The sequence below is a fragment of the Phascolarctos cinereus genome, unplaced genomic scaffold (genome assembly GCF_003287225.1).
Source record: "Phascolarctos cinereus isolate Bilbo 61053 unplaced genomic scaffold, phaCin_HiC Scaffold_5;HRSCAF=322, whole genome shotgun sequence".
Classification (NCBI taxonomy): Eukaryota; Metazoa; Chordata; class Mammalia; order Diprotodontia; family Phascolarctidae; genus Phascolarctos; species Phascolarctos cinereus.
The window spans coordinates 261,232,836-261,255,208 of NW_027555958.1; the positions used below are offsets into that span (position 1 = coordinate 261,232,836).

Here is a 22,373-nt window from a genome sequence, read left to right on the forward strand (position 1 = left end):
TAACCTGGAACATCACTTCCATGAAAGAAAATGAGCATCAAACAAAGGCAGGAATGGTATACTGTAGAGATGAACAGGGTTCAATGTATAAAAAAGAGCTCTAAAAAAGAACAGTGTCAGGATATCACCAATATGACAGAGAAGATGGGCTTGTCACATAGTGAGGTATAAAGTGGATGGACAAAGCAAGTGTTATACTGGTACTTTTACAATGTCAGGAGAAATCATAGTACTCAGGATTTGAGTACTGTAGAGCCCACATATCTCAATCTTTTCCATAAGAAAAGCATGAAACACTTTGCTAACATGCAGGTAAACTATATCAACAAGATTCCCCTGATTTACTAGTACAGTAACACTATCAAAACAGGAAATATGGTTATCTTGGCATGACCTTTTCTAAATGACATCATTATAGCTCTTTGTAATCACTGCTTCATTTTCTATATGTTAACTAATCATCCCATTTAGTAATATGCTCCAGAATCTTCTCAGGAATTTAAGTCAAACTCACTAGCTTGTAGTTTTCAGATTCCATTCTATTTTTTGAAAATTGGGACATTCATCCATCTCCAGTCCTGTAGTACCTGAACTAGTCTCCACAAACTTTCAGAGATCCCTGACAGTGCCTCATCAGCAGCCAGTCCTTTCAGCAACCAAGGATGAGTCAGGTGACTTGATGAATTCATCAAGGGTAGCTCAGTCACATTATTACTATCACCCTTACTTAGGACATCAACTCCCTATTACCCATTTTTACATTGTCCTTTCCCATCCAAAGGTCATTCCCTTTGGTAATTGAGGAACTTTGTCTTCTCTCTTAGGCTAGTTACCATTGCCCCATGCTCCTTGAGCAGCAAGTGGTTGTTTCCCTTCTTTAATCTTCTTTTCCTTCAAATTAACTGGGTTTTTTTGGTAGGCAATTGGGGTTAAATGACTTGTCCAGAGTCACAGCTACTAAGTGTCTGGGCTCAGATTTGAACTCAGGGCCTCCTGACTCCACAGCTGGTGCTCTATCCACTGTACTACCTACTTGTGTACTCCCTTCCTCCTCCAGTAACTTTTTTAAAAATCCAGAACGAAAAAACCCTATTTTTGCTATCCTTAGCTTAACTTGCCAGCTGTAGCCCACTCCGTCTCTGGTCCTTATTAGAACAATCAATCAAACATTTATTAATCACCTATGATGTGTTAGGTACTACAAGAGATGCAAAGATAAAAAAATAAAACTTAAATCCTTGCTCTCAAGAAGGATAAACTCCATTCTATCAGGGAGATTACTTATACAAATAAGAATATAAGAATAAATATACACAGTATAAATAGAAAACAAATACAAGGTAGTTAGGGAGAAAGGATACAAGTAGTGGAGAGGAATCAAGAAAGCATATAGAAGGCAATGCTTAAAATCTTGAAGGAACTGAGGGATCCTATGAGGCAGAGGAGTGCATTCTGAGCAAAGGAATTAATGTATAATAAAGACGGGAACTTAGGTTGAGGAGATCTATAAAAGCCAAACAGAGTAGTTTCTATCTGATCGAAGAGGAAATGAGTAACCACTAGAGTTATTTGACTAGGAGAGGGACATGATCAAATCTGTACTTAAGGAAAATTACTTTGGCAATTGTATAGAGAATAGGTTAGATTAAGGAGTGACTTAAGGCAAGAATACTAATTAGGAGGCTATTGCAATAGTTCATGAGAGAAGAGACGATGGCTCTGTGACTAGAGAAAAGAGGACATACAAGAGACACGGTGGTGGCAGAAAAACAAGATTCGTCAACTGAGTGGATATGTGGGGAAGGGGAAAGTGAGAAGTTAATACAAAATATACAGATAATACAGAAGTTATAAACTTGGAAAAATGGTAGAATGATGATATCCTCAACAGAAATAGAGATGATTTTGTATACTGTGTTGGAAATGTGTTCATGGGATATCCACTTTGAAATGTACGACAGGCAGTTGGTAAAGAGGGAAGGAATAGGGCTTAGGAGAGTGTAGAACTGGATAAATAGATCTGGTAGTAACTTGCACAGAAGTAATTAAAAATATTGGAGTTCACCAGAAATGTAAAAAGAGAAGAGAAAAGAGCCCAGGATAGAACCTTAGTGCACATCCACAGTAAGGGAATATAAATGTAAAGGATGCTGAAAAGGAACAAACAGGTAAGTGTAGAACCAAGAAAGAATAGTGTCATAAAAACAAAAAGAAGAAAGAATATATGGGAAAAGTCTCAGGCAGCACTGCCAACAGCACTGCTGTTAAAGTAAATAAGCATGAGGGCTAATTAAAGAACATCAGATGTGGCAATGAAGAGGTAGTTGTAACTTTAGAGAGCACAATTTTATTTGAGCAATGTCAGAACATCAAAAAGTTGAACAGTGAGTGAGAAGAGCCAAAGCAAGAGGCAAGGAGTGTGTACTAACACCCCTGGCCCCTGAGTTTGTCTGAGAAATGGGGAAAGAGATACAGGATGAGGGCAGGAGGGGGTGGTAGGGTAAAGGGTAAGGGTTTTACTTATACACATTTGAAGATATTGGGATTTTTTTTTAATTGAGCAGGAAAGGAACTTAGGGAGAGGCTGAAGTTTGGGTAAAATGATTAAGGAGAGAATCTGCTAGAAAAGATAGAAAAGGATCAAGGTCATATCATATATACAGGGTTGGCCTGAGCAAGAACAATAGCTACTTTATTATCACATGACTAAGAAAGGAGAAGAGAACAGCAGATGACTTAGGTTGGTTTTGAGATTAAGAGAAAGGGAGAAGAGGAGCTTACTGACCAATACATACAAGCCCAAAGGCTCTTCTCCTGATAAGAAGGATTCTGCTTTATCCAATCAGCCCAAGTCACTTCTCACAGCAAAACAGATGCAAAGATTGTTTTTATTCTGTTTTTCTCTCTCAAACCAGAAAAGGCAATCGTTTAAATTGTTGCACAATTCAGCTTTCTTCCAATTAGCTTTCCAGAAAACTGCTCCAGTTGGGAAAACCTAGTCAAACTATAAAGCAAAGCCTCTTTTCCCATAAGTAGGCTCTTCCCACAGCAATTGAAACATTTCTGTAAGCTAAGTCTCACTTTGGCAGCTATGTGGAGGATAGATTGGAATGAGGAGAGATCAATTGGAAGTACAGCTGAGATGTAAAAAAGATTTGAAAACAGGGTGGTAACTGTGTGAGTGGAGGGAAAGGGACATATTATGAAGACAGAAATGAATAGATTTGTTAACAGGGTGAGTGAAAATAGTCAAGCATGACAACAATGTTACGAATCTGGGTGACTGAGGAGATGTAGGTACCTCTTCAACTGTAACAGGGAAATTTGAAAGGGGAAAGAATAATGAATTCTGTTTTGGATATAATGAATTTGAGATGCCTAAGTATTCATGAACACTTCGAAATTTTGTAGTTATCAAACTATTCAACAAACTCTTGCATTTCCTTTTCTTTTTTTAAATCTGTCACTGGCTTTTCCCCCCAAATATCCTAGGCATCAAGATGAGGGAAAGAAGTTTCTACCTAGTTGGAAATGTTCAAGAGAAAGCTGGTGATACGTGACTAGAACTCATGAGTAAGATTAGGACTGGTCTCAGATTCTTAAAATCTAGCCACTGCTCAGATTCTTAAAATCTGGCCCGCTTGCAATAGTGATACAAATGTTTAGATTCCTTAAGAGTCTGGCCAATATGCAGATGTGCTAATAAACCTTGTCTTTGGCTGAAAGAAGGCTTGTGTGGAATTCATTTGCACAGGACCCGCGTGTTGTGATTTTGGGGTCCCAGCACTCCTAAACCTCAACATTTTGGTGGCTCATGTGGGGAAGCTGCCTAATCCCAAGTTTTTCTCCAGCCAAGACTAGAAGGTATGTAAATCTCCCCCCCTTCTTTCTTGCACTGCAGTTGGGGTCACTCTCCAAGCATCTAGGAAGGCTTCGAGGTGCTTTTCAGGCAGACAGTTAAGAGGCTGTCTCACACTCACAGCCTGACACTCTCAGGATCTCAGTCCACTGGTTCAGTTTGAGGTCATGGACCTGGGTACACCTTCCACAGCATAGAGGACAAGGACAGATGCCCTATCTGGAAGCGTATGCCCAATTCTGTCAATTCTCTCAGTGCTAGGGAATTGGGAAAACTGCAGGTGCTTTTTGGTTCCCAGAGGCTTACTTACTCATTCCTTCTACACTCCTGGATTCTCCTTCATGGAGGCTATAGGGAAAAATTAGAATAGCTAAAAACATCTTAGCAGATTCTGGAGGTTTTGTGATCGATCATTAAGGAGTTTTGAAACACCTCCTTACAACCCTGGTCACTCCCGGTCACTCCCTTCTCCCACTTCCTTCCCTAGAGTCAAGAGGGTATCTGTTAATTGCACTCATAGGAGGAGAGGGTTTCACACACCACCCCCTTCTCACCTGCCAAAAGGAGGGAGAGGCAGCAGCTGCAGCATGGGCCCCACTGGCAATGGACTTGGGCCCTAGGGCAACCTCTGCCTGGAAGCATCATTCAGGTTCAGCACATCCTGCTCGGCCTCCGAACTTGGGTAAGCCCACTCTTTTAAAATTGTACTTTTAACTGTTAATGATGCAATGTTGGTTCTCCGTATAAAGTAATTTGGAAATGCATTTAACAAAACTGAAGTCACCTGATTGGTAATTGGTTTGTTTCAAATTTCAAATTGTTAAACTTTTTGTATCAGTTATGTCAAGCAACTTTCCACAATTTGGCTACTGTTGGTTATTGTTTATGTGTAAACTTGCAAAAAGCTTGTTTGAGTTATGCCTTGCTGCGAATTTTCAAGTATATAAAAATGATCTCTAGTGATTGGCTTTTTATAGCAGGACAAATTAAAATTTGAGATGTAAATCCTGGAAAAGTTTACCTTAAGGTGTGATTGGTGAAACTTGCTGTTTGAGGTAAAGGCTCATGGGACTGTAAATGATTTTGATCTGTCTGACGAATCATAATTCATCTGTAATCAATAGTCAATAATGCACCATTGAGAGAAATGCCATAACCTACTCAGACAGAATGTGATATTGGTGCGAAGTCTGCATCAGGAAAAGCTGAGAGGATATCCTCTCAGTCTAAGATGGGATCCTCCTGGCTCAGTTTCTCCATTTTGTTTCTTTGAAAAGGAATGTGACCCACCTGGCTATTCCTAAGACTGCCTATGAGGTGGATTTAATACTGCATGGTTGGAAAACTGAATTATCTGAATCCAAACAGAGCTAAGGATGTTTTATCCTAAAATATTAGGGCCCTAAATCTTGTCCCTGATTTATCCTTTTATAGCAAATTTCCATAATCAGAGCAAGTGGTCAGTAAAAGATCAATGCAAGTGTGTGAAATCTTGCTGTTCTGACCCGAATGTGTAGTTATTCAATACCCCCAAACAACTGAAATTAAATCAGAAACATCTTCAGTTTGGTTTTGGGAGAATTTCAGTGATAACTGAAGTGAAAGTCAGCCTCTTCACAAATTCATTTGTGTAACTATTGAACCCAGGAGTGGAAAACTTTTACCTGCAAATGTGTTACTTAAACTTTTAAAAAAGTAAGAGATCAGATAATCCTGCAGGTCAAATATATGTGATTTTAATGGGACTTGTATACTTTTACTTCTCCCTGTATCTAGGCTGTGTGGTCTTTTCTGTTAGATTTGTGTCTTCCAGACTATAGGCCATTCACCTACAGTTGGTAGTAAACAGTGGGTATCAGCCAATGTCTCCTCATTGTCCCCTGGATGCAGCCTGTGCTCAGTTCCACTGAACATCCTGTTTGGGACTCCCCTGAGGCAGCAACAGCTCTACACCCCTTGCCAGCAAGAAGCAGTTTCAGAAGCCAAGACCTTCGTCCCTTACCCTCAAAAGAATCTGCATCTCATTTGTTAGAGGGAGGAATGATGGGGATGGGATCTGAACCTCTAAAAGGAAAAGACCATGTCTTTGGATCAAAAATCCCTAGACTTTCCCAAATCCCTGGCATTTGCCTGAGGCTGTAATCCACTCAACTGACCTTTCATCTTGGCTACACTCAATCTCCCAGTTCAGTTCCTGTTACCTCCCAATTGCCCCTGGCCATTCCCATCCAGAGCCTCCTTAGACCCCTCCTTCAGTCACCTCAAACTACTTGGCCACTCCTAGATCCCTTCCACAGTCGTTCTGCATATAAGATCTATCTGGCTTCCATTAAGGTGCTCAGATTCTTAAAATCTAACCAAATGCTGAGATTCTTAAAAGCTAGCCATCCTCTGATTCTTAAAATCTGGCCCGCTTGCAATAGGGTTTAGATTCCTCAAGAGTCTGGCCAATATGGTGGATGTTCTAATTAAACCTTGTCTTTGGCTGGGGGAAAAAAAAGGACTAGGGTTGGATACAGAGATTTGGGAATTATCTGCAAAGGTGATAATTGAATAGATGGGAGCTAATGAAATCACTGAACAGATTACATAGAAAAATGAGAAGAGGACCCAAAATAGAGTTTTAGGGGATATTCACAGGATCATGCAAATTGATAGGAGACCAAAAACGGCCAGTAACACAAAACCCAAAATTTTCAAATGCTGCCAAATGCAAACAGACAAATGATATAAATTAGAAGCTAAATATGACTAGTCTCTTAAAGTGTCATATGTTATATTGGAAGACTACTTAGAACTGGGGGTCCTGAGGTTCCTTCCAGAGGCATAACCTCAAGACCTCAAATCTCAGCTTCCATATTTACTATCTGCATGACCTTAGACAAGTCGTTTTATTTCCATAGGCCTCATTTCCCCATTTGTAAAATGATGGGGTTGAACCAGATAATCTTTAAGATTACTTCCAGTCCTAAATCCTGAGTCTATGAAGTACACAGAAAAGATGAACATGAACTTGTTTACCAAAGCACATTATTTGAAAACTAGATGGTAGGTATTCTCCCTGACTCTTGAAAAGAGTAAATTTAGTACAAATAAAAGGAAGTACTGTACTTAGCACAAGTAGCAGGTAGGTAGTGCTGTGGATAGAACGCTGGGCCTAAAGTTGGAAAGACCTGCTTGGTTCAAATTCAGTTTCAAACACTTACTGGGCAAGTCCCTTCACCACTGTTTGTCTCAGTTGCCTCATCTGTGAGATGTAGCATGTACCTCGCAGAGTTGTTGGGAAGAGTATCTGTAAAGTGCTTAGTTAGCATGGTACCTGGCACATAGTAGGCATTTAATAATACATGCTTATCCCTCTATACAACAAGTAATTAAAAAGTCATGAAACTCATTTATCACAGGTTGAAATAAATAGCTTGAGAAAACTGATATGCAGAATTTAAGAACAAATCAACATCAGGATACATTCCAAGCCTCTGGGATTGATGTTGAGGAGAATAATCATATTTTTCCAGAATATATTTCACTGTCAGAGCTATAATATTCTGCTGCACAGTGCTCAACAATTTTTATATTCCATAAACAGAAATGGTTGCTTCAAATGAGATACACAGCAATACACAGATGATGATTTTTTTCCTCTTCTTGGACAACTACAGATGATGGGTGGGAGAGGAGGTTGGGGAAAGACCAGGTATAGATTTTTTTTCTGATGCAAGAATTCAGTAAACAATTTGATCACTACAGAACGTTTGAATGTTCACAAATGGTAAAAGCAGAAATGGCATCACAGTTTGAAAGGAATCACTTAGCCAAAACGCAAAAGTATTATACAATCTTCCTTATTCCCATGTTCTAAATCTGGGGGTTTTTTTGTTTTTACATTCTAATGCTCTCATTTTGGGTCACTAGATGGCAATCTTTCACCACAGTAAAATATGAGCTGAATTTACATGGAGGCCTTGGAAAACAATGGATCAAGATCTGAAAATTTGGGAATGTATAAATCGGGTCTGTTTTTCTGTAACTTCCACCAATTAGTTGGTACTCTGCCCTCGGAGTAATACAGAATAAGTCAACTCCTTCCATATGTCAGTCTTTGAAATAAATACTGTGCTCTTTCAACTATTCTTTATGACACAGAGTTTAAGTCCTTCACAAGCCTATCACTCCCCTTTGAGTAAACTCTAGTTTGTTAATTTTTCTCTTGAAGTATTGTTCTCTAAACTGGACCTATTCCCAGGACTTGAATCTTCCTATCAATGGTGCTAAGGCAGGTTCTGATTTTTTTCATATTAACTCCTATTCATATTAGTTCATATTAAGCTTCCACCTCCATCCTCTAATACATATGTGTACACTAGTCTTCTATGGCCTAACATTAGAAATTTATATTTATGCTTATTTGGTTAATTTTAAAGAACCAGTCCAGCCTATGCATATTTTTTAAAAATTTCTATAGAATCATAGAATGTCAGAGCTGGATAGGACCTCAAGTTATCAAGCACCATTGCTACCTGGCTACAAATTCCCTCTAACTACTCAATAAGCTGTCATTTAAAGTGGCCTTTGCATTAAGGCTTGTAGTTAGGAAAAGGCTACTATTATAAGCAACGTGATACAGCACAGGAGTCAGAAGACTTGGGGCAAGCATCATTCAACCTCTCTGTCTCGGTTTCCTCATCTGTAAATGGGGGGGGGGGGGAGACGCGCACCACGCATGTGGAAAAGTCCCTTCCAAGGATACCCATTTTATTTTTAGATGTCTTTAATTGTCAGGAAATTTTACCTTGCATGAAGCCTGTATCTGCCTCTCTGTAAATTCTACTCAGTGCTCCTAGTTCTACCCTCTAGGAGAAGTAGAAAAAGTTCAATCTCTCTTACACGTGATAACTTTTGAAATTTGTGAATACAGCAATAAAATCTTGGCTATGTCTTTTCTTCCTCACTTGGCAATCTCAAAGCTCTTCCCCAAGGGGGTGACTCTCTTTAGGACACTACCAGGCTTATCATTATTACAGAAATGTAACTGGTGACAGGACACAGTCCACTGCATTCTACCTCTTAATGGGGCTGAGGATGGTATTAGCTTCTTTGGCAATCATACCACACTGAAGCCTAATAGTGAGCTTGTGGTCCCCTAGAAAACTCATAATTTTTACCGATGAAATGTTAAATAAGCACATCTGTATATGTAAAATTGACTTCAAGAAAATCCATAAAGGTAAGTTACACTTATGCTATTAAATTTTATCTCCTTAGATATGCCCAGTTCTCCAATAGCTATTCATGCCAGCTTCATATATCATTTGAAAACTGAAGATATTTCTATTTTTACCTGTCACTGATTAAAAATGATAAACAATGATAAAATTGTTCAATATTATTTATAACATGCATTAATTAGATACCTATCACATCTCTTTATCCAAGTAAATTATACATAATGAGATGTGGGATCGTTGAACAAAGATAACACACCAATCAATATTTTTCAAGGAATACAGCCTGAAAAACACTTTTTTCTAATCCTTATAAGGAATAGGTAGGAATTAAAAAAGCAAAGTAGGAAAATTTTTCAAAACAACAAGGCTTAGATTGTCAAGTTATAAAGGAACTACCAAACACCTTAATCCACATGGAAATATGAGCAAATTCTATCAAAAATTTAACAATTAATATCTATGCTACACAAATTATTTTCGAAAACTGACCAGTAAAACACTCTACCAAATTACTTTTATAAAAGAGTCAAATATGGTACTAACACCTAAAATCTGAAAGGGATAAAGCAATGTCAGTAACAAATACTGATGAAAAATTCTGAAATAAAACTTTAGAAAAAGTCTACAGTAATATTACTTTGTGATTACCCAAAGTTTCAATTTGTTTCAACTTGTCTGTGCCATAAACAACTCTTTAAACCCCTAAAACAAAATCACAATAGAAAGTCTAAGGAGATATAGTTACTATGTTCCTTCTCCTACTGTAATCTCTGTATTAATAGTGTATGTAATATTTGCATAGTTAAAAATTCAAGGCCACCAAGTCTGCTCAAAACGGAAATGCTGAAAAACATGAACATCAGCAGAATCACCAACACACATTTGCCAAACACCTGTATGCAAAGAACTGAGCTTGGCAAGCACTGCATAATCACAAAGCCTTTATAAAACACAGTCCCTCTTTCCAAAGAATAAATTAAATTGGAGAGACAGAATAGGCACAGAGAAAGCTAATGAACATTCACAAGACTATACATAAGTGCTAAATAACTGGAAGAGACAGTAAGTGTTATAGGTGTTCAAATGAGGAAAGATCACTTTGGCAAATGGAGGATTTGAGTTGGGTTAATAGAATTTAGCTAAGTGAAGAGAAATGGGGCAGAGCATTCTACATAGGTAGTATAGTGTGAATAGAGAACAGTTCTACAGAAGGTAATGTAGCAAAAGTTATCAGTTTACCAATATGATAAATAACATAACACACCAATTAAGACATTAAACTTACTGCCATGTATGGCCTGCACCCAGCATCTCTTGTTTTGGCAATGGAGTCCACAAGTTGTCCACTAATGCCAAAATCACAGAGTTTAATATTTCCACTTCTATCCAGAAGAATATTGGAAGGTTTGATGTCTGTAAAAGATAGATGAAATTGACTACTATTAAATTAATATTTACTAACTCCAAAGCTTACTAGCTATGTGACCTTAGGCAAGTCATTTCACAGCTCCATAACTCATTTCCTCACTTGTAAAATGGGAGAGGAGACACCAAAAAATATCTAAGGTTCTTTCTGGCACTAAGATTGAGTGAATAACATTAAGTGTAATGTCTGATCTACTGATCTCAAGGAAAAAAAAATAACATAATACTTGCTCTAACATTTTCGCCTTTAATTACAAAAACAAAAGAACATGGCAAAAGCTGATTTTGAAAGTTACAAGGTGAAAAGTCTACAGATGTGGATGAAAGTGATTTTCTTCTCAAAAAAGTGTCACATTCTCAGATTACGAAGTAAAGATTTAATTTCCATTAAAAACAGGAAAACATGATTTTTCTAAATGTTGCTCCTTATAACCATAAATAACAATAAAATCATGTTATAGAAAATATTCAGGCAATGTTCATGCCTTTTTATAGAGATACAGGAATGAATCTGGCACAGGATTTTGTAAGAACTGTAAGAATACATTTTATATAAGCATATAAATACACACACGAAGTGGAAAAGAAGTGTGGTGAATCAGGTAAGTGAGCCTCGAGTCAGAAAAACAGATATGCGTTCAAGTCCTGCCTCTAGCATTTACTGGTTTGTGACTTAACCTCATAGTGCCCAAGTAACTCTCAGTTGTTGAGAAGGCAGTAATAACCTGAATTGAGAGGAGTTTTCATATTTGGGACCTACTTATTCCAATGAAATCACTTGTGTAGTCACCCTCCACCCCCATCATCCACCACCCAACCCCACACAGACTTTTGTGTAATTTCATCTGTGTGGGAGATCCTGGTAAGAAACTTCCTCTGTCAAAGGCAGGTCAGTACCTTCTCAGCAATTTGTATCTTAAGAGAGTTACCTAGGAAACCTAGACGCTAAAGGCCATGCCTTTCCCTTAGGGGTTACACAGCCAGTATGTGTCACATGTGGGACCTTACCACTCAATTGAAGTTCTCTCTAAAGTTAAAAGATCTCTCTTAACTGACAAATCGGATGGTCCTTTCTCAGCCCTCAGCCTTCTTTCTACATTTGACAACAATGACTATGTCCTCTGCCTGAATACTCCGGAATTTCATGGCACTAGTCTCTAGTGGTTCTCATTATGCCTGGCCACTCACAATCTTGAGATCACATCCTCTAATTTCGGATACTGTCCAAGGCTCTGACCCAGGCCCTCTTCTCTTTACTACTGATACTATCATCAGCTTTCATGGGTTTTAATCATCATTTCTATTAATTTACAATTATATTAAATCCAGACTCAGTCTCTCCTCTAAACTTCAATTCTGTATCACTAACTGCCTAGGACATTTCAAACTGGATATCCCTGAGACATCTCAAATTCAACATGATCAACTATCATTATTTTCCAAAATAAATCTATCTTGCTTAGATCCAATCTTGCCTATTTCTGTCTAAAGTACCACTATCTCCACCACTTTCCAACATTTCAAGTCTATAATCCTGATAATATCCAACTCCTCACTCTCCTTCGTCTCTAACCAGCTGCAAAAACTTGCCTTTTCTACCTCTGCAATATATCTTTTATTCAATTCCTTATCTCTATTCATACAGTTACCACCTTAGGGCCCCATCACTTCACTCAAGGACTATTGTATTAACCTTCTAAATAGTCTCCATGTAACAAGTCCCTCTCCACTCAAATTCATCCTCCACACAGCTGCCAAAATAATTTTCCTTAATCACAGATATGACCTTGTCACTCCCCTACTCAATGGCTTCCTATTCCCTCTAGATCAGACTATATGAGTCCTCTCTTAAGCTTTCAAAGCCCTTCGCAATTTGGCCCTAATCTATTTTTCTAGCTTCATTAAATGGGGTATTCCAAAATTCTTGCTCACAAAAGACTTTTTGGATAATCTGTATATTACTCTCCTTTCCCAGTTTTCTTAGTAGAGTACTGCCTGAATCTCCTTCAAATAGCAGGCACAAAAAATAAATGAAGGCTAAACTTTCAGTCAAAGCCAATTGAGTAAGCTATCTTTGTGCCTTTCCACCATTGTTTTCATGCCAGATGGTTTAGTTGGCCTTCAAGTTGATGGCCCTGGGCCGGCATTTAGAAAAATGGAGATCTTGCAAATTATTTTCTTTTTTCCTCAGACAGCTACCCTGGCACAGATTACTTTTGTGAGATGTTGAACCTGGTCATTTCCATATTTTAGCTTTCTCAAAGCTATCTACAGTGGTTTCTCTGACTGTGCCAGCTGTTCCTTCAAAAGACTCCTACATAGGGATGTAAGCACTAGAATCTCAGGGAAGACTTCTGTGTCACTGACAAGATGAGAATGCCTTTTTTCTCCTTTAGTCTCCAGCTTGTACTGTGGGGCTGTGTCCTTAGCCAAACAGCCATTACTAAAAAGAACTAATGTTCCATCAGGAAAATTACAATCCCTCTTTTCCTTGATCCAATAAAAAGGAGAGCAGAGAGAGAGAGAGAGAGAGAGAGAGAGAGAGAGAGAGAGAGAGAAAGAAACTCTAGGTAATCGCTTTTTAACCTTTTATTATTTATATTAAAAACTTGGTTAGTAAAAACTATTCTCATGAATATTTATGGAATCACTCAGAATAAGAAAGTCAGTTATCCTCAATGTTGTGATTGTTTCTTTTCTCTTTACAAGACTTCACTTCTGAAACCAGAAGTGCTGAATGAATTTGTGGTCCATGTATAATGGAGGCAGCATGGCATAGGGGATAGAGAAATGACATGAAAGACAAGAAGATTTGGGTTCAAGACCTACTTCTGATATATACTAGTTATATGACACTAGGCAAGTCACTTAACCTATAGGTACCTTAAGCAACTCTCTAAAGTTATAAATTACAGAGAAGTTGGATGACCTGCATTGGAGGAATATTCTTCAACTGAGAGTTTCCTATGCCAATGAAATCATGAATGAATGAATGAATGAAGATCCCTAGTGCTAAATCCCTATGCCTAGATAACAGGGACAACTGGGGGAGTGCCCTAATCTGCTAATATGGGGAACTTCCCATAGAGCTGAGCCTATATAATGGCCAGGGGATTCCATGTTTAGTTCACTTCTGGTAACAGAGGGGCTCTAGCTCCTTGCTGAAGGGCATACACAACAAGAGATTGTCAGTCTCTTGTATTCTGTGATGAGAGATGAGGGGCTGTGTCAAAGACAACTGGTCATGGAGCCAGAAGACGGTTACTCAACACGACTCAAATTCCAAAGATATTTAAGAGCAGTCTTCCTCTGGTATTAAAGTGACCCTTGGTTCTCAAAGACTACGCTGGAAAAATTTCAAGACAGTACTACTATCTGAGGACCAGGTTAGATTAAGTTCAAAGTAACTCATCCACTACAAGCTTGGCAACCAAGTGATGAAATACTTTGGTCAGGATGAATAAAAAATGTGTAAAAACATAAAAAGATCCCTTTTACCAGTAGCAGAGTAGCAGCAAATGGAATATTAACAATCAGTCTTTTTTACTCTATACCTTATAAAAAAAAAGTCTATCTAATTCACACATATCACTTTACAGATTAGAAAACTGAAGCCTGGAAAGGTTAAACAACCTATCCAAGGTCACTTCAGCATGGTAATGCAGAGAGCTAGTGGAATTGGTTTCAAAGTGTGTTCAAAGGCAATAAGGTCATCTTGTCTGTCAGTACTCCCAAAGAGTAAAAGCAAACAAAAATATTGAAGTTTATGAGCCAATAACTATTTCAGTATATGGATAAGTAGAAAAGTCTATGTATACTATGATAGGATTTTCCATATAAGGTCAACATATAATTTGATATTAAGTCAGCTCAATGTGAAGACTGGATTCATGGGAAGATTGTGAACATGACTGGAAAACAGGGTTCAGGATTAAGAAATGAAGGAGAGAAAAGGCCTGTGCATTATTCAGAAGACTAACACTTATACTTGATGAATACTTTTCTTCAAGTTGAATCAGAAGGTGCTGCCATGGTGAATATACCACATAACATAGAATACAAACAAACAAACAAAAAACCAAAGTTGACTATACCTTAATAGATAAGAAATGACTGGTTACAGAGGTAGCAGTCATCTCAGAATCAGCTGTCTCTGTGCAGTCAGATCATCAACTGTTTAGAGCAAAGGTCAAAATAAATATGAAAGTGGAAGAAAAGATTAAGATGAAAAGACACCGTGTGTGATTATAGCTGCTCCAACCAGAACTATTTTTAAATAAGCTGATGACTATTAAAAGTAGGACAGTAGGACAATGATTAGGACATTTAACCAACGCAAAACGGTTACAAATATTAAGAAGACAAAAAAACTTAGCAATTGTCTCAGCCAGCAAATACAATCTCACTGCCAGGGTGCAAGATGACAGGCAAGGACAGCAAAGGTTTAGAATACAAGCTCATTTGTAAAACATAACTGAGGAGGATGGAAACTAGAATCAGAAGTGCATCAAAAAAGAGAGGGGGAAAAAAAGCAGCTGTGAAAAAAACAAACTTGCAAAGACAGCTTGGCATAAGATCCAGTTAAAGCAGATCATCTCAAGAGCATCTGTAGATTCAAACAGGAGGACCATACATTCAAATTCAGCTAATTAAATTAAACACCTGCTATATGCATGGCATCGTGGAAACAAAAGCAACAATTATCCAGTGCTTGCCCTCAAGGAGCTTATAGCCTACTGAGGAGTAGGGAGGATATGACATGCACCTAGATAAATATAATATGATATTATACAAGGCTAAGGTAGGTTGAGGACAAAGGAGATATCCTGACAAATTCTCAAGGAAAATCTGAAAAAGAGAACACTTTCCCTTGGGAAGGAGGCACCTAAGCTATGCCTTGAAAGATAAGGATTCTAAATAATGGAAATGAAAGAGTGCACTATAATCATAAAGGGCAGCCAGTATAAATGCATGGAAATTGGAAGCATCATATTAAGTTTGGTATTTGGATGGAATAATATATAAAGGGGAGCAATGTAAATAAAAGCTAGAAAGTAAGTAGGGGTCAGATTATAGAAGGTCTTATATGCCAGACTAAAAAGTTTGTATTTTATCCTATAAGCAAAAGATAACCACTGAAGGTTTTCTAGAATCACACAACCAGTTCATGTCAAAAGTGGTCTTCCTAGATTTAAGACCATCTGAAGACATTCACTATGCCATGTTGCCACAAACCTTAAATGTTATATAAGTTTGTTTTTCTGATTAATGTGGCTAAAAAGCATTTTTAAAATTTAAGTTCTATGAAACAGAACACAGTCCTTCATGGCAATTTGTGTCAGGATAACTACAACACTAAGTAAGGAGATCAATGATTATATAAAGAACCACCAAGTATAAACATGGAAATTAGTTTTGACCACTGTGATAAAAAACAAAAAAATCAGATCATTAGTTTTATGTGATTCACCCCCAAAGAATCAAGATACTAACATTCATATTCTAATTAAATTTTCCCATTGCTAACCTTCCCACCCTCTCGCCAAAGCAACCAAATACCAATCAGTAAGTGTTTATTCTGCTAAACAGAGAAGGCTCTGCTGGATACTATGGCAAATATAAGCAATATATATCCCTGACTACATAGAGATAAGACTAATAAAAATGAAAGAATAGTGAACAATACAAAATGTGCTAAATTATGTGCTGTGAATTAGCAGGTACTGTAGCCCTCTAACTAGTCTCCTGGTGATTTCCTCATGCTGGTCTCTTCGTTAAGAACCTTCAATGGCTCCACATTACCTACAGGATAAAGAAATTAATGTAACGAGGATCTGCAGAATCTGCCCCCAAACTATTTTTATGAATTCACTGTCTGCTACTTCCCTACTTAAGCCTTTTACTTAAGCTAACTTTGTCTACTCCTGAGTTCCTTGTCACCTACTTCTCTGCTTTTGTTCAACTGGCCCAGTGCCTAGAATATCTGTTACATAACTCTGTGTGTGTGTGTGTGTGTGTGTGTGTGTGTGTGTGTGTGTGTGTGTGTGTGTGTGTGTCTGTCTGTCTTTGGGTCTTGTCTCCCGATAATACTATAATTTCACTCAATGCAGTAATCCTGCAGGCCCAGGCTTCATTTTCCTCCTTTCCTTCATCAATAATGAGATTAATCTTCCTACAACATTTGTTTCATTCTTCTGCTCCAATCTTGTAAAAACCTTCATAAAGCAACTTGCAGACCACAGAATAAAATCCAAACTCTTTAGTTTGAAATACAGAGTCCTTCATAATCTGGGTCCAGTATACCTTTTTGACCTTATTCCCTCCAATTTTTCACATGAACTTGCTGCTCCATTTTGTCTGGCCTACTCATGTGGACCATGGTATGCCCTGCCCTTTCCTATTATTTTGTATCCAATGAAGGTAGCACAGTGCTGTAATAATACACATGGCAGGTGCTCAATAGCTACACAGTAAATGAGTGATTAAAGTCAACTGCAACCTTTAAGAGTGTAATCCAAATGGAATATAAGCATAGAAGCCAGATTTTAAGGAGATGGAAAAGTAGGTGAAGAGGAATGGAAGTAGCAAGAATAGATTATGCATTAAGTTAGTTCAGCAATACAGAAAAGGAGAGAGAGAGAATATAGCTCAAGAGGCTGTGGGGTAAAGTGAACATGTTTTTAAAAAAGTAGTGACAAATATATATATATAGATATAAAAACATACCTACATATATGTGTGCATACATGGGTGTATAAATGTTAATTTATATGTGCATATATGCACACATATACACACATATATATTTCTAAAGTCAGAGGAAGATGGAGAGACTAAAGATCCTGGAGAACTAGGAACTAAAAGAATCCACTGTCCCCATGGATTCAGAAATAAAGCCAAAGTGAAAGGGCTGGATTTACAGGAGGAAGTAGAACATTATTTCATTTGAGACTGGAGGGAATAATAATGATTTGTGTTTTTATAATAATAATAGCTAAGATTTATATAACACTTTAAGGTTTATAAAAGAACTCTATATATGTTGGCTGATTTTTACAGTTTACAAAGAACTTTCTTTCAAACAACCCCGTGAGGAAGATAGCACAAATATTATTATTCCCACTTTACAAAAGAGTACTTGTCCATGATCACACAGCTAGAACATGCCTGAGGCAGGTTTCAAACCCATTCCTATGGTCGTCATTCTAAAAATGAAAGATTTATTGAAATGGAAATGAGAGTAAATACAAGAGCTCATGTTGCATATATTTTATCTTCTCAGTAAAGAAGATGAGAAGTTGGTGACTTGAGGAGAAAGGTGTCCTGAAACAGCTACTGGGCAGATCTTACAAAGGAAATAACAAGAAGAAGAAGACTAAGTTAGGTATTTCACACGTAGATCAGCGCCTCATAATTATGAGGAGCAATTTGGCCCAGGCTGGTGTATTGGTGAGGGAATACAACAACTTAAGCCCCTTATTCCAACTTTGACAGTTTGTGGAATTCTTCACTTCAGCAATTTTAGTTTTCTGACCTAGCATTAGTCATTTATAATGCTATATAATCCCATATCAAGAAAAACTGCTTCACAATGAATGAAAAGGACACCTAAAAAAAAATGATAAGCAGCTTTGAATTTGTTAAATTTTTTTTTAAAGAGAGCAGACTGTGTCTGCTGCCAACAATGCAAAACAGCTTTCAAAGAAAAATTATACCATGGTATGTGTGGCATAATTTTTAATGATATTTCAAATTAAGAAAAAGAAGTTAATTTCTTTTTGACAAAGAGAGAGCCCATGCCTACCTACCTCTGTGAATAATTTTCAAGTTTTCTTTTAAGTGGTTTAGTGCTTTCACAGTCTAGGAAAAAAAAGCAGAAAGAGAAAGGAAATATATGTCAATCAGGAGAACAAGTTACACTTAAGTATTCTAAGTTTTGAAAAGTTCCCAATTAAAGTATTTGTAACCTGTTAGAATTTTACTTAGAAATGATAACTGATTGCAAAACCTAGTTTCTTGTATTTCTTGCTGTTTCAGAGTTACAGAAAATAACTGATGTTTAATAAACAAATCAATGAAAGTTGTAGTCATGAGCTTCTTCAAGACTAAAAATGCCTAACATCAGTTTCTACTAGTAATTTAAAAAGAGACAATTCCCCATATAACAAATTCTTTAAAAAAAAATATCCTGTCTCTCTCCCCCCACTTCACCTAGAAAGCCATCATAACAAAGAACTGCTTTAAAGTAAAGAGGAAAAGATAAAATTATCAAAACTGATCAATACATAGGAAAAAGGACAATTTATGCCATGTTCTTCACCCATGGACCTCCACCCTCACCCCTGCCCCACCTCTGCAAAAGTGGCATTTGCAGGGGCAACTAGGTGGCGCAGTGGATAGAACATCAGCCCTGGAGTCAGGAAGACCTGAGTTCAAATCCGGTCTCAGACCAAACACTTGACATTTAAGTAGCTGTGTGACCCTGGGCAAGTCACTTAACCCCAAATGCCTAAACTCTAAAATAACAATAATAATAACAACAACAACAAAAGTGGCATTTGCTTATATGCTAATATTCTTTTGGGGTGAAACTTATGCTTTGCAATTTTTAATATACATATTATTAACTGTTTTGTGGTGGTTTTTATTTTGATTTATATTGTTAAAGTCATTGTCTACATGGATTTCCTGGCTCTGTTTACTTCAGTTCATGTATGATTTTCTATGTTTCTCTGTATTTATAATATTCACAATTTCTTACAAACACAGTAATATTACATACATTCATGTACAACAATTTATTTAGGTATTTCCCAATTGAAGGGCATCCAATTTTTTTTCAGTTCTTTGCTTCTATAAAAGATGCCACTATAAACATTTTCATGTATATAGAGGACCTCTTTGGAATACTGCCTAAACAGTGGAATCTCTGTGTCAAAGAGATGGGCATTACATTAATTTTATTTGTATAATACTAAAAACTGTTTTCCAGAATGGTTGTATTTGCATGCCTAATGTATTTCCACAACCCACTGAACATTGACTGTTCTCACCTTCTGCCACCTTCACCAATTTGCTGGTTAATGAGGTAAAGCCTCAGGGTTGTTTTGATTCTTATTTTTCTAACTAGTGCTTAAAGTATTCTTTCATGTGGCTGCTAACAGTTTACAATTCTTCTTTTGAAAACTGTTGGTATTCTTGGATCATTTATCCAATGATCTTATCTATTTCTGTTACATATCTATATATATTGGAGACCAACCCCTTATTTAAGATTTTTTCCCATATTTCATGAACTCTGTGCTATTGGTAGGCCTCTGAAGTTGTATAAACCCATGAATTTTTATTCTTTTGCTGCTCTTGTCACATCTGGGTGGTTAGACATAATAGATCACTGTTTAGATTACTACTAATCATTAGAAAATTAAGTTGAATAAGGAAGGAATGAGGACTCCTAAATTACATTTGACAATAACATATAAAGTATATAACATAATCACAACCATGCTCATCACTTGAGGGATAACTATAAAGAGTATTCCATGAAATTTTAGGACAAAGTAAAAGCAAAAGTGGCAAGGGAAAAATCAATTAAAATTAATTCTTTTTTCAAGTCATAACAAGATCTACTTCTGGGTTCACTAAATGTTATGGCAAAGTGCTTAACAGATATTAATTTTTTTATACAAGATCTCTAAACTGTTCTTTTAAAGAAATATCTCAAATCAGTTTGTCCCCAACTAAACTAGTTCAAAAATAATATCATTTACATATTTTAACTAGGGCCTTATATGAAGTTAGAAACACTGCTACAAAAATAATTCAGCTGACAGCCCAGTTGTAAAATTGCTTCTACGAAAATATTATTCTCCCTAATATCATGTTTTTATAAACCCAAGTAATAATGTTAGGCAGAACATGTCTGTAAATCACAAATTACCCTCCAAGAACTTTCTGCAAGAAGCTTTGTGGATATGATACAACTGTTCTTTAGTAAATTTTTAAAGATGTTAAGACAGAGTTAACATTTGAAATAATTATTGGAAAATAAACAATGAAAAACAGATACTTACTGCTAAAGTGATTTTGCCTAAAATTTCTTCTGGAATAACATCATCTAATACACTATATACATATTTGTAAAACTTGTCAAACGAGGTAGACATGAGTTCCATACAGATCCAACAGTCACCCTAAAAAAAAATCCATTATCTTTAAATTATCCATTACCATTACCCAAGGACTTTTTTTTACTACTCTATTTCCTTCTTTAACATTTTATAACAACATTATACAGAAAATTCCAAATAATCTCTCAACTATCTTTTTTTTTTAACTCAGTCTATTTTTACCCTTGATTAAACTTTGTAATAGGACAGGGGGTATATTTTAACATAGGAAATAAAATGTTAACAAATTGCAATTTTTTTTATAATGAATACACTGTAGTATCTGGAACAACAGAGGTTGGTGCTGGTCTCATTATAAAAAGTCAGTAAATTAAAACAAATATTTTGAACTGTTAACATGAACTAAAGAGAGATATATCATTTTTTTTAAAAATGCCAACCCATTCCTCTTACTGGCTGGATCATTTTACATATAGTAATAAGATCAGACAATTTTATAATCAGAAAGGCTCTTAGAAATCATTTTCAAAATGAGAAACTGAGGCCCAAAAAGGTTAAGTGACTTAAAGAATTTATTCAGCACTTGTTATATGCTGGGTACTGTGCAGGAGAAATAAACAGAAGCCAAAAAGACAGCTGGGGGGCAGCTAGGTGGTGCAGGGGATAGAGTACTGGCCCTGGACTCAGAAGGACCTGAGTTAAAATCCGGCTTCAGACACAAAACACTCACTAGCTGTGTGACTCTGGGCAAGTCACTTAACCCCACTGCTCAGCAAAAAAAACCCCCAAACAAACAAACAAAAAAGAGAATCTGTACCCTCAAAGAGCTTACATTCTAACAGGTAAAGACAGTATACATAAAAGAGAGCTAGATAGGGAAGGGGTGATGGATAGGGAGACCCAAGATGGAGCAAAGCTTCTGGGGAACAGGTGGAAAAGTCTAGAGAGTGAAGAGGGAGCTACGAATGAAGGGAGCATTGCTCAAGTACTTCATAAAATGGGAGCCCACATGGGAACTCCCCAGTCAGACTTGAGGGCAGAAGGCCTCTCTAGGCCAGGAAGGTGAGATGGCTGCTGGAAAGGAGGTAGAAAAGTGATTATCTTAGATGAGTTTTACTGGGGAGGTGGTTGGGGTATTAGAGGCAGATGAGAATGAAGAGACTTAAAAGGCTAACAGTCAAAAATATGGCTATTGTGGCTTCCCTCCCCACCAGCTATGCAAATAATACGTAACAATTCAGAAAGTGTTTGACAAGCTATACGGTCTCATCTTGGTCATCTTGACATGGGGGCAGTCTTGAATTCTTGAAGGTTGGTGAATAGAATACAAGTTCTGACAGATTTTACCAGGCTGGTCAGACTTCAAATAAAGACCTGTTAATAGACTGTGTCTGCTTTCGAAGGACCAGGCTAGATTATGGAGAAGCATAGTAAGCTAATTACTTGGTGATACAGTCACTGATCCTAACAACTCAAGGTAAAAAAGAAACACACACACACACACACACACACACACACACACACACACAAAAACAATTCTATATGTAGCCACTTTCCACCTTTGCAGCTATGGTTAGAAAAGGGAATGGAAGGGCCAAAAAAACAAGGTTTCTAGATCATTTATGAGCATTAACTTTAACCGCTGGTACTGTAAATGTCAGATCCTTGTCCAGTTACCAAGAAGCAGTTATTACTTACTGATGGAAGTGAATCTTTACAATGCTAACATCC

At 37.1% G+C, this 22,373-nt stretch overlaps 1 protein-coding gene across 4 annotated transcripts in view; it reads right to left on the reverse strand.

Annotated features, from left to right (window-relative positions):
• MAP2K4 (mitogen-activated protein kinase kinase 4) overlaps positions 1 to 22,373 on the reverse strand; it is a 170,961-nt gene that overhangs the window by 17,088 nt on the left and 131,500 nt on the right. For all 4 annotated transcript variants that reach the window (XM_078155795.1, XM_020965911.2, XM_078155796.1 and 1 more), the window contains 3 exons: positions 20,586 to 20,705; positions 18,321 to 18,372; positions 10,373 to 10,500 (listed from right to left, as the gene is read on the reverse strand). In XM_078155795.1, the coding sequence (XP_078011921.1) occupies positions 10,373 to 10,500; positions 18,321 to 18,372; positions 20,586 to 20,705 (300 nt within the window). The remainder of the gene's footprint in view (positions 1 to 10,372; positions 10,501 to 18,320; positions 18,373 to 20,585; positions 20,706 to 22,373) is intronic.